At 39.5% G+C, this 13,651-nt stretch overlaps 1 protein-coding gene across 2 annotated transcripts in view; it reads left to right on the top strand.

The window, feature by feature from the left end:
* The window catches only part of AQR (aquarius intron-binding spliceosomal factor), a 113,174-nt gene extending 103,574 nt beyond the window's left edge, over positions 1–9,600 (top strand). The window contains exons 33-35 of one of the 2 annotated variants that reach the window (XM_027572737.1): positions 66–240; positions 2,909–3,022; positions 4,189–9,600. In XM_027572737.1, the coding sequence (XP_027428538.1) occupies positions 66–240; positions 2,909–3,022; positions 4,189–4,521 (622 nt within the window). In that variant the 3' untranslated portion in view covers positions 4,522–9,600. The remainder of the gene's footprint in view (positions 1–65; positions 241–2,908; positions 3,023–4,188) is intronic. The other variant, XR_003516061.2, reaches the window with a different exon arrangement.
* Positions 9,601–13,651: the final 4,051 nt, after the last annotated feature.

The raw sequence follows: 13,651 nt of genomic DNA, 5'->3' as shown, positions 1-13,651 counted from the left end.
AGAAGAAAAGCTGCATGCATATGTTATTAATCTTGAACTATGCTAATTAATTTTGTTTCCCAAAGGGATGTCCGTCGCTTAGTGGTGGCCATGTCTAGAGCCAGACTTGGACTGTATATCTTCGCAAGAGTATCCCTCTTCCAAAACTGTTTTGAACTAACTCCAGCTTTCAGCCAGCTTACTGCCCGTCCACTTCATTTGCATATAATTCCGACAGAACCTTTCCCAACCAGTAGAAAGGTAGGACTCCTTCTTCATCATATAGAGCAGCACTCTCCTGTAGATGACCACAGTACCTAGGAACCAGCATCACATAGATCATCCGATCACTGGTTTAGGGTGCTCCTTACACTGTGGAACTGAATTCGATTTTCTGTGCAAAATAATAATAACATTCTAACATTTATCAAGCACTCACTAGTATCAGGCAATTAGCTCTTCCCATGCATTATCTCATTTCATCTCATTTAAGAGTCCTGTTCAGTAGGTTTTCTTATTAACCCCATTTTACGTAAGGGGAAACAGGATTAGCAAAGTTAAGTAGTTTGGTGATGCATCTCATAGATGGAGAATCCAAGATTTGAAAACCCAGGCAGTGTGACTCCAGAATCCATGTTAGTCACTGTACTTTACTGCCTCTGTTCAGCTCTTCAATTGAAAATAGAGTAATGAACGGCTTAGCTCTTGGAGAACCCTGAAGAAACCTACCCTTTGGAGAATGTAGGAGGGGACAGCAACAAAGGACATACTCAGAAGTGCCACTCCCCTCCCTCCACATTCCTGCTACCCTTTTCATATCCCTCCTCCTTGCTCCCCTTTCCCACCCCCCACCCCAGCCCCTTTAGTTCCTGGTTTATCCTTCCTATATTCCTTTTGCATAAAGAAGCAAATACCTGTTTATTTTCTTATATTGTTTTCTTTCTTTCATAAAGGTTAGCATACTAACTAATCTTCAGGGTTGTGACTGTTGGGCTTTGCATGTTTCTTTTCTTTTTTTTTTTTAAGATTTTATTTATTCATTTGAGACAGAGATGCAGAGAAAGAGAGAGCATGAGCAGGGGAGAGGCAGAGGCAGAGGGGGAAGCAGGCTCCTCACTGAGCAGGAAGCCTGATGCGGGGCTCGATCCTAGGACCCCAGGACCATGACCTGAGCCGAAGGCAGACGCTTAACCGACTGAGCCACCCAGGCGCCCCCATGGGCTTTGCATTTTTCATTTAATGCAGTGTCTTGGAGGTCCATTTGGATTTTAAATAAAGCTCTTTTAAATGTTCACAATACACTTCTTTCCCTCCCTCCGAAGAAAAAGATGAAATTATGTGTATTTGTTTTATAATAAGACTGAGTGCATTTTTTTATCTTTTCTTCCTGTCCTTAAGAAATGCTGCAGTGCAGGAATAGGATAAGGGTGGAATGATACGATGGGGTAGGGCCGTGTGAAGCCTTGAGTATCAGCTTCTGGACAGTCCTGTAGCTCTGAGTTTCTCAGTCTTTTGTGGGCGGATTATTACACAGGCAGATTCCGAGCACAAGGTCTGAGGCACAGCCTTATGCAGAGGCCGCGAGGACACACCAGGAGGCACATGGAGATCAGGCAGTGCCAATGAGCAGAAGGCTTGAAAACCAGTGCTTTTACCCGACACCCAGGGGGCTGAGCGCTAAGAGCGTCTCCCCATCTTCCGCTCAAGAGACCAGTGTTGGAGGCCAAGAGGGCTGCATGGCTAGCGCCACATCTCAGAAGAGGCAGCTCCCAGCGGTGCCACCAGAAAAGAAGCAGACAAACACAGACACAAAACCTTCCATGTGGTGAAGGCCATGTTTCGTAGTTGTAACGGCATGGCAGTCTTTGCACATAGGTGTGACCCTCGCAGAAGGTGCCCGCTATCAAAAGAACACCTGCCTACATGTAATACTGCCATCCTGCTTAATTCTGAGAAATAACTATTTAGTACACTTATTATTTCTGACATTCTGTGCGCTAATTTGTTACTTTATGGTAAAAATCCTTTGTCTTGATAGAAGCTTTTTACCTTTATGGTTTTCTGAACTGTGTCTACAGTAAGAAAGGGTGGGACTTTATAAACATTTTATAATTGACTATAAATAGAAAACTTGTTCATCTTTATTCTAGGATGGTTTAGGGAGAAGTACAAATTTTTTATTGTCTTCATTCACTTTACCACTTTACCTGCACTGGTAGAGTAGTGTTTCTCATATGGTTGTGAGAAACTACTGCAGCAGCATCCCCTCATTCTCTGTCAGACCTACTGAATTTCCGTCTCCGGGAGCTGGAGCCAACACACCTCCACAATGAACAGCCTTCCCCAGAGAGTTCTGAAACATACCACAGAGTTTGGACCTTAGTATTTGATCATGCACTTTATTAATTAAAAAAAAACCTTTTGAGATCACCCTCATGACTAACAGTCTGTATATTAAATAACAGTAATGTTAGCTTATTTTTAGAAAAACATAAATAGGAAAAATAGTTTCAATATTTTCTTTCTGAATAAACTTGAAAATTGCCTTTGGAACATACAAGGTATTAAAGACCGTACTTTAAGGCCATGTTGATTTTTCTCTCTATTCAAATGATCCTGTAGCTCTCACTCTTCCGCATGGGTTCCTAGACCCAAACTCCTGTTTTAGTTGCCAGCCTGGAATTAAAAGGTAGTAACTCGTAGTTCTCTTCTCGTCTCTACCTTTTGCTAAATTTAAATTGAATCTCTTCTCTTTATGAAGTCGTTCTTGGGCTCTCACGCACACTTACATCTTAATGTCCTGGAACTATTCTGATGTCCTCCAAACCCTAGTAGTGCTTTTACATAAGATGGAGACATGGGCATCTGGAATGTTCACTTTTAGCATATCAACCTTCTCACTGTCCTTAACTTTCTCTTTGCCTTCTAGAATGGAGAGCGACCATCTCATGAAGTACAGATAATAAAGAACATGCCCCAGATGGCAAACTTTGTATACAACATGTACATGCATTTGATACAGACCACACATCATTATCATCAGGTGAGTTTTCTCAAAATTCATATTTTTCTTGTTGTAGAAAGAATCTTCTTTGCAGACTGCACCTTTAAAATAAGTCCTTGTGGGAAACCAGCTAAACCAAACAAGGTTGTTGTTATTCATGTAATACCCATATTTTTTAAACACCTTTATGTAGATATAATTTGGCCTACAATAAATTCCACATATTTAAAGCATATAATTTAATATGTTCTGACATACGTAAATACCTGTGAAACCATCATCACAGTCAAGATAATGAACATACTCATTATCTCCAAAAGTTTCCTCGTGCCCCTTGGTAACCCTTCTCATCCTTCACCAGTCCCTTTCCCACCTTCTCCAGGCAAACGATCTTACCCTCAACCTGTAGCCCCTTTATATTGCCAAATAATATTCCACTGTAGGGACCTACCAGGTGTACCCCTTGACCTGTTGATGGACATTTGGGTTTTTTCCAACGTTGGCTGTTACAGAGGAAGCTGCTGTGAACATTCTTGTACCAGTCTTTGTATTTGTGGGGGGGGAGGAGGGGTTATCCCTAGGAGTAGAATGGCTGAAAAACAGAGTAAATGTGTTCAACTTTTTAAGAAACTGCCCACCCATTTTGCGAAGTAGTTGCATCAGATTCCCAGCAGCAGCGAATGAGAGCTGTCGTTGTGCCACACCCTCACCCACACGTGTTATGGCCTTTTTTATTTTAGCCATTCTAAAGGGGAGGCTAAGCGTGTAGAGCTGCTCCAGTGTTCTGGTTGAGTGCGGACAGAAGTTTCATGCCCTTCTCTGTCATGGTTTTGTCTGAAGGCTTGGTTCCTCCCCACCCCTCACATGGCTCCTTGACTGAGGCTGGCCCTTTCTTTAGTTGTGTCAGTCAGTTCTAATCAGCCACTGTTTTTGCAGAAGTGGTACAGCAGATTTCTTTGCTAAAAAAGCTAATCGGTTTTCATATTATTTTCTTCTCTGAAGATTTAATACATACTTTGATCTCTGGAGTCAGCAAGATCTAGGCCATTGCCATCAGAGTTATGTTTGTAATACACAATGGCCAGCAGTGTTTTAGAGAACTCTCGAATGAACAGTATCTATTAGTAAGCTAATATGAGAGCTTAGCTCTGTAAGCCAGTGTTTTTTCATTTGAGTTCCTATTGATGTTTTCTTTTTCTCATTAGACTTTATTACAGCTACCACCTGCTATGGTGGAAGAAGTTGAGGAAGTTCAAAGTCAGGAAACAGAGTTGGAAACAGAAGAAGAGGCCAATCCTGCTCAAACTGACCTATCCAGTCTGACAGATGCCACCTCTAGTCAAGAATCCTCAGCCTCTCAGATTGAGACCACCTGCAGTCAGACGGAGAGCACCCCTAGTCAGACAGGAGCTAGTTCCAGTCCAGAAGCCACCCCTGCTGCATCTGATCTCATTGCTACTGTGGCAGGACCTGTGGCTGTACCAGCAGAAGCTCACGTCCCTCAGGATGTCACACTGGCCCCAGAGGAGACCAAGTAGCCCAACTGTGGCCTTTCTTAGGACATTTCTTTCATAAAGTCTAAGTAAAGCTACTTTTTGTATTTTATATTTGCTTCTGCTCTTTTAGGGTACTAATTAGTGTTCAGTTCTTAATTTTGTTAACCGATCTCAGTGTTTGTCTTCTTGGATATATTTAAAAGAAAATTGCATTGTGTGTGAACAACTTCAGTTTCATTTATTCAGTCAGAAGGGCAAATAGCCATTCCTTTGATATTTTTATAATTGAATGTATCTGTAATCATACCTATATTAAAAGAATTTTTTTTTAAGATTTTATTTGAGAGAGAGAATGAGATAGAGAGAGCATGAGAGGGAGTAGGTCAGAGAGAGAAGCAGACTCCCTGCTGAGCAGGGAGCCCGATGCGTGACTCGATCCCAGGAACCCAGGATCATGACCTGAGCTGAAGGCAGTCGCTTAACCAACTGAGCCACCTAGGCACCCAAAAGAATTTTCTATAGAATACACAAGACATACTTCCCATTTTCAGTGAACTTCTCTAAAGGAAAGGACGGAATACACCGAAATTAACTATAAACGCCCTTAAGTAAGTGTTCAGATTGGGAGGAAGTTGTTTCTTCTCTCATAGTATCAGATACTCAAGTTGTGTTTCCTTTTTTCCTACCTTTCTTGGCTGCCTTCCTTGATGTAAAGGCATTAACAGTCATAGATAGATACAGATTTCTCCAATCAGTTGAAGAGACTACGTGTATTTCCTTCTTCAAAGTCTCATAATGTATTAGAATCACCTAGGATGTCTATTTATTCTTGGGGCCACTCTAGACCTAATAAATCAGAATCTCAGGGTTAGGGCCCAGGTATCTGTATTTTAGCAGGTGCTCCTAATGTTTGAGTTGCTAGTGGAATGGCATCAAATCAAGCTGGTAAGGCTGAGCCAGGATATGTCATTCAGCTAAGCGGGAAGAAGCTGGCAAATCCATCTGGGCAAGAAGAAAGATCCAGAATCTGAACAGTGAAAGTTAGTGAACTTAGCTCCCCCGTATAGGATAGAATTCTCACAATGCAGAGGTTCTGAGTCTTCTGCTATGTTTAGTTCTCTTCATAGAGAACCAGCCACAAGGAGATCTTAAGGTAGAATGTACTCGAGATTCAGGAGGGCAGAGATACTAGGACCTTGCTACTCAAGTGTGGTTTGCAGACCGGAAGGATCAGCATCCACTGAGGCTCATTAAAACTGTAGCAGTTTGAAAAAAAAAACTGTAGCAGTTTGCACTCTATCCTAGACCTATTAAATCTGAATCTCCTTTTCAACAAAGTGCCCAGGTGATTTATATGTACTGTGTAGTTTGAGAAGCATTGTTCTGAGATTGTTGTACTGTCCTCAACATGAATGAGAGGTAGAGTGACAAGTCTGTGATGGTAAAGTTAGTAGTGAGTGTGACTGATGTTTCCTGACATGGGACCTCTGCTTCTAAAGTTTCCTGGGCACGGTGGCCAGAAAAGAGAAGAAGAAGGTAGGGAGAACTTGCCCACTACTTCTCTTCCCCATTTCGGCATCTGCTAGCATGGCTGATGGGGAGTATTTCCCCGAAGTATCCCCTCTAGCGCCTCCAGCGCCTCCACCTAAAGGCTTGACAGTGTTCAAAGAACCTTTGAAAAAGTAGGCAAGTCAATGATATTTTTGACTGACTGGTGTTTGCTCAGCTCTACCAGGTTGTGGTGGAGATGAGTCAGGCTCTCATATTACAAGGTGTGTTACTGCATCTGAACATGAAAGTGAATGCCAAGGAAACTGTACTGGGAAACCTTGGTCTGTTTGTTACTGGAGTAAGGATTGAGCCACATAGTCTGTTATATAATTTCTCTGATGATAAGAATTTGGAAGCAAGTGTTGTGGGCCATCTGTATGAGGAATAGCACTCACAGAATTACTTTCATCTGTGAATATTCTAGTATCAGGCTAATTGAGCGGGAAAGAAGCTTTACTGTATTACTGTGTTTCCTGGAAAAGATTGATTTTTCTCTCTACCCTTTAGAGGATATGAATCATGATACCTGCAACCAAAATAAGCAAACTATTAATCTGCTTCTCATTAAGTAAATCATTTTCCAGACACTGTGTATCACTCTGTGTAGGTAGTGACTTGCTTTTTTCTTTGCTGTTTGATTTTCTGTCACGCTAAAAAGAAAATTTAACTGGAAGACAGGTGAGTCCTTCACTTTTGTCAAAGAAATTTTAAAAGGGACAGTAATGGTGGGAGTTGAATTATTTTAAATTATTTTTTCACAGGAATGATCAGTGAGTTAGAGTTGACTATAGAATTATGGAATTTTTAAAGGAACTTAGAGCGATTCTTATTTTAAATAATGAGGAAACTGAGTCAGATAGTCTTAACCAGGGTGGCAGCTGTGGAAGACGGGATAGAATGCAAGTCTACAGTCCTAGGACAGTGTTTTGTTCAGTGTTTTTTTCAATCAAGCCCACAAGCATGACTGCTTCATAAATTCAAGAGTTTTCTATTGGGATTACAACAGACACAGGTACTCCGGCCATGTGACCATTTCAGATTAGTGTTCTCATTGCCCTCCATCCTGTTTTTCAGATCTGAATATGTCATGATTTTGGAATCTATTTTTAAAAGCAAACCAAAAAGATGTATGCAAGAGAATGAGCATGAAATGAAGCAATTCAAGTATTTAGACTTTTTTCCCACAAAATGCTGAGTTAAGGAAGTTCATTACCAGCAGTTGAGAATAAATAGCTCCATTGATTTGGGCAAATGAATGAGATGATCTAAACATTATCAGGTCTCTTGAAGTTAGGGTGATGATAAAAATTGAGATGTTGCACTAGATATGGAGAAAAATGGCATAAATGGGTCATTCATGCTCCTATATAAATGGAGTTTTTTATGATCAGGAAACAGCATGCTATTGTAAAACTGACTTGGGACTCACACAGACCTCGCTCAAATTTTACCTCATTTGTTCATCAGCATTTGGTTTGACCTTAGATACGTTTTATAACCTTTCTAAGCCCCAGTTTTCTTTCTTCTCAAAATTGGAAAAACACCTATTTGTTAATGAGGTAATGTTTGTGAAAATATCTGGCACCTAGCTGCTCAGTAGATACTAGTCCTTCTTTCTCCATTTTTTTTCCCAAATCCTTGAGACAATATAGGATATTGCCAACCAATCCTCTGACTTGGGTACTTAGCTTTGCCCCTATTCCAAGAGCATGGAAGATGATGAAGAAGGGTACACGTGGCAGCAGATGACAATGGAGGATCAAGGATTGAGTCTGCTGATTGGGACTCTGACTCAGTCAATCACAGTATTGAGGATGGTCTCTGCCGAAATTAAAGTTCTGACAGAACAGGATAACCAGAGGGAAGACACTGGGTACCATATGCATCTGATGACTTCTGTCAGTTCTGAATCCTGTACACCCTCAACCCCAAATCATCTCATTGTTGCATTTAGTTAGCTCTGTGCCTTTGAATGGGCCTTTTCCTTTTTATCTTGCAGTCACTCAAATGACATTTTAGAGATGTTTCTTCAGTTTACATATTAAAAAGATTTTTTAAAAGGCTGACCCTTCTGCATGAGCCAGAAGAGCAGTTAAAGACAAGCAGTGCCTTGCTTCCTGTGAAAAAGGCTTGGCCGTTAGCCTTTGTAATTATGAAGCAATCATGTTAATAGATGTTTAAGAATAATGCAACTGGAGCTGTACTGTGCCAAGGATGGAAATGAACACGTGAGACCATTTTTTCTTCATCCATCAGTACTCTTTAGTGCCCGAGAAAGGGTTTTAATTCCATAGGATCCAGAAGTTTTGGACACTTTAGTTTTTCTTCCTAGGGACAAACTGGAGCTTAGTCCCCTGGAGCATGACTCAGAATGTAGCATGGTTACTGCTGACGGACACCGCGCCACCTTTATTCAGTTAGTTTGGCTTCTCCTTCTTTCAGTGGCTGCTCAAACTTCTGCCCTTACATGCAAGGGTAGCTAATTCCATTACTTCTCAACATACATAACAAGAAAACACTAGTCTTGAAAAATCCTGAAAAACATGCTCCATGGTCTAATAAGCTTGGGGACACAATGCATTATTTTTTTGCAGAATCACATTGCATTGTTAGTTAATTAAAGGTTCTGAGAACTCTTGCTGGAAAAAAAATCACATTTAACTTTGTTTAACTCAGCATTTCCCAAACTTATTTGACCATAGAACTTTTTTTAAAGACACATTAGGGAACTAACTGCAGAACACAGTAGTTTGGGAACCAATATCTTTACTGGAGTACTTGAACTTTGATTTCCCCTTAGAAAACTAAGGGCATTATGATATACTACCCCAAAATATGCCCCTTTGGCATAAGGATTATTTCGACCTAAAGGCAACTGAGAAGCAGCAGATGTAGGAAGAACTCGCCTCTGCTTCTGCCAAAAATCAGGGCATCAATGTCCCTTTGTAAAAGTGACCAATTTTCATTTGTAAAGGTGTCCCCTCTCTTCTGTACTAGGAAGAGGAAAATAACGCTTATTACTAGAAACAGATGGCACTGAGATGAGTCTGCATAAATAAACCTTACTAAAATAACCCTTATTCTCCATTAGTTTGCCCATATATTTACTTTCCCCCAATTTGCCACCTCTAAAAGCCCAAGCCCCCTTTTTGTTTGCCTATTTGGTTCACAATTTATCACTCTTTGTTAAAACAGTATATAAGCCTCTAAGCCTAACAACTTCTTTTGGGTTTTTACTTTTCCATGTAACCCCCATGGAAGTAAAGTTTAAAATATCAATTAAATTTGTATGCTTCTCCTGTTAACCTGTCTTTTGTCCATTTCACTAACAGGCCCCAGTCACCAACCCTAAATAAAAAGGTAGACATAGTTTTTCCTCCCCCCGCCCCACACACAAACTCTTATTTTTTTTTTTCTAATTAACCAGAGGCTGAAGTAACACAGCTGAAGAAGAAACTAGAGGTGAAGTGATTTGTACAAAATGTCACATTGTAGTGTAATTTGTTGAGTGTCATATGGTATTAATAGCAATGTCCTGAAAATGCAAATGAATAAAAGTTTGATCAATGTACCATGACATTGTTTCATGTGAGCCTCCTAAGAAAAGGTCACTGAGCATTCTCTGTTTAGATTTTAATTTTAAACTCCAGGATTTCACACTAGGCCTTTCTCATTCCTTACCATGCAGTGAAAGAACAGTTCATATTTCCAATATACCTTGTTTTCCCAGCCCTTTAAATGTGTGTTTCTTTAAAAAGTTTTAAGTTTCAAGAAGGGAGAAGAATGGCCAGAAATAAAAGAAGAAAATAAAAGCAAATATAGGAAATGAAGAAAATCCCCCTTCCTAAGAAAGCTTAACATAAAGGACCCCAAAAGTTACCTTGCATCAGACATGTTGAATTCTCTCTTGGTTGACCTCCAGAGATGACTGTCCCCACCATCCGCTTCCTCTCCATCTTTAGCTTCCGTAATACACTCACCTAATACCTCTTCTTGCAGTAAATCTAAGTTCAAGATCCTCAATGGTAGCCGCTTCTCCTTGGGAGATTCCTGGTTTAATATGAAAAGCTCTTTTGAGAAATTGATTTTACTGACATTTTTCAAAAAATTCAGCGTTCTGGATAAGAATTGATTATATAAAATACTATCCTTTTTTTTTACTTTAGTTCATTGGTTCATTTTGACCATTTGGGAAGGGCTGTTTTTGGTTTTTTTTCTTTTAGTTCTGTTGTTCGTGAATAAATGTGCTTACTGTACTACTGTACTCTCATTACCCCTTTGCTACCGGTAGCACCTTACAGTGTGGTTTCTTCTAATCCCAGACTGTCCCAAGAATAGTAGTGGAACAGGAGTAGACCTAGGTAATTTGCATTTTATTTTTCTGGCTTACTACTTTTCACAGAAATGAACTGAGTTATATGAAAAAGCTGGAAGATGTCTTTGGAAGTATTTAATTCTTATGCATTCATAGACTATTGAGGGCCTACTGTGTGACAGGCAGCAATGCCAGAAATGACCTCATTAATGCATAGATAAGAACACAAATGAATTGAGTGATTTGCCTAGGACACTACAGTTAGTTGAACTGGGACTAGAACCACCCTCCAACTTTCAGGCAAATCCCTTACCATGCTGTTCTTTAAACTTATTTGCTTGAGACAAGGTAAAAGGAGCAACACCTACACTCTGCACATGAGTAAGGTAAGCTTCCTAAAGAATTCCTCTCATGGTTAGAGCCCCCGAGAGGATACTGGATGCTGGGTTGCCAAGATCCGGATAGGAGATGAGAGACCTATAGAAAGTATGCTTTGATGTTTATAGTGTTTATACTTACGGTGAAAGCCAAATTAATACTTGTTCTGTTCTGAAAAAGGTATGAGAAACAGAATGGGAAGGAACTCTAGTAGCAGTACTTAATCTGTGTCTCTGAAATGCTAAAGCCTAAAGTCTTTGTCGGGGGAGACCCTCTAAATAATCTTTTATTTTTCTTTTCAAATTTTTATTTAAATTCTAGTTAGTTAACATACAGTGCAATATTAGTTTCCAGAGTAGAATTCAGTGGCTCATCACTTACGTACAACACCCTGTGCTCATCACAAGTGCCCTCCTTAATACCCATCAGCCATCTAGCCCATCCCCCACCCACCTCCCTCCATCACCCCTCAGTTTGTTCTCTATGAGTCTCTTATGGTTTGCCTCTCTCTTTTTTAAAGTTGTTTTTTTTTTTTTAAGCAAAGTCAGAACAGGTTAAATAACAGTTTCAAAAGTGTAACATATAATAGGGGAAAGATAAGATTTACCAAAACCTTCACATTAAATTACCATTATACATCAATTGTTTCAGCCTCCCATTTTAACTATACTGACCACAATCCCTTAGCACACTTGGGAGCTGAAAAGAAAATCTATGTGAGAGAGTTCCCAGGAGTAAAAGTCTCTTGTCAACACAACTCAAAGCAAGACACTCATACGATTACAAAGTCAATTGTGATAAGTTTTTTAGAAGCTACCATTGTAACTCTTGATCTAGTTGAACTGTTAGTAAGTGAATGGGCTCATGCAAGCAAGCAGAGAATGTGTTTCCTCTGCAGGAATACAGCCCTAGCTTTGGTGAAGAATCATGAGTGTCAGCAGTCATTGATGCTTGAGGAATTAAATTGGTCAGATGGTTCTCTTAAATTGCCATAGTACTATTAATATTGGGCATAGGATGGGAAATTATTGGTCCTTGTATAGAATTAAATTACAGGAATCATGTGACCCTGACCTGGCTAGTCTGAAATGTCAAATGCAGGTCACGGGAATATGAAGATCTCTGACATCAGAACAGATTGAAAATATCAGCTATGAGGCGTTGCTAAGTTAGTGGGAACTTGCAAAAAGGCAGGACGTGCTGCATATCAGTAGGCATTTTGGGATCCTAAGGGATACATTTGATAATATATTGTGTGAAGTACTGACATAGTTTTTAGGAAAAAATGACAATAGAAAGGGTATTTTGTTTGTGAAATGCACAAGCTCCTTTGGTTCTGATGCCAGCCATGTATAGACCACTTTCTTCTGTTTAAACTTTTTAGTGAAGTGTATTATACATACAGAAAAGTACACACATCAGGTGAACAACTGTACATTTTCATAAAGTGAATACAATCATGTAATCATCACCCAAATCAAGAAATGGAACATTGCCAGCTCCAGAAATTCCCTGTCAAGCCCTTTACCAGTCATTATTCCCTGCCAAAAGAAATATCTTGTCTTCTGCCATGATTAGTTTTGGTTTTGAGCTTTATATAAATGGAATCATACAGAATGTGATTTTTTTGTGTCTGCCCTCTCAAATAGATTTATCTGTATGGGGCACCTGGGTGGCTCAGTATGTTAAACATCTGCCTTCTGCTCAGGTCATGATCCTGGAGTCCCAGGATTGAATCCTGCAGCGGACTCCCTGCTCAGAGGGAAGTCTGCCTCTCCCTATGACTCTCCCCCTGCTTGTGTTCTCTCTCTCTAATAAAATCTTAAAAAAAAAATTTCTCTGTATGATGTGAAGTAGGGAGAGAAATTGAGCACTATTAGAAGACCATCTTTTCCCTTGTTAACTATAATGTCACCTTTGTCATAAATCAACTGATAGTTTATTGTGTGAGTCTATTTCTGAACTTGTTTCATTTGTATAGTTTTCTTGTGTCAACATTTCACTGCTTTAATTACTGTCACTAATAAATCTTGATATTTGGTTGTGTATATGCTTTAGCTATATTCTTCTTCAAGATATTTATTGGCCTTAGTCTTTGTGTATAAATTTCAGAATCATCTTGAAAAGTCTACCAAAAGAAAGAAAAAACTTGATGGGATTTTTACTGGCATGGCATTGAATCTATAATTCAGTTTGGGGGAAATGGACATCTTTACAATCTAAGAACATGGCACCTCTTTCCATTTACTTAGGACTTTTTTTTTTTTTTTAAGATTTTATTTGTCAGAGAGAGAGCACATGTACAAGCACGGGGAGGGAGATGCAGGCTCCCTGATGAGCAAGGAGCCCAATGAGGGACTTGATTCCAGGACTCTGAGATCATGACCTGAGCCGAAAGCAGACGTTTAACCAACTCAGCCACCCAGGCGTCCCTACTTAGGCCTTTTAATCTCAGTAAAGTTTTGTAGTTTTCCTTACAAAGGTCTTGGCCATCTTTTATTAAATTTATTCCTAGGTATTTTAGTTTTTTATGCTATTGTAAATGGTACTTTTTTACTACATTTTATTACATTTTGTTATTTTTTGTTACTGATATATAGAAACAATATATTTTTATATGTTGACCTGGTACATACTGATACTGATGAATTCACTTACTATTTCTTACAGTTTGTAGTTTCTTTTGGATTTTTTACACACATAATTTTGTCATCTGTGAATGACAGTACTTTGATTTCTATTTATAACCTTAATAGTTTTTATTTCCTTTTTAATTATATGCTTTTTATTTCCCTTTTCTGCCATATTAACCTATGGAGGGCCTCCGGCACAGTGTTGAGTAGAGGCCATCAGAATGAGTATCTTTGTTTCTTCCCAATCTTAGGGGACAGGATTTCAGTATTTCACTAGTCAGTGTTTGCTATAGGA

This window comes from Zalophus californianus, chromosome 6 (genome assembly GCF_009762305.2).
Source record: "Zalophus californianus isolate mZalCal1 chromosome 6, mZalCal1.pri.v2, whole genome shotgun sequence".
Taxonomy (NCBI): domain Eukaryota; kingdom Metazoa; phylum Chordata; class Mammalia; order Carnivora; family Otariidae; genus Zalophus; species Zalophus californianus.
Note: the sequence above shows the minus strand (reverse complement) of the source record. Positions and strands in the feature narration are given on the sequence as shown.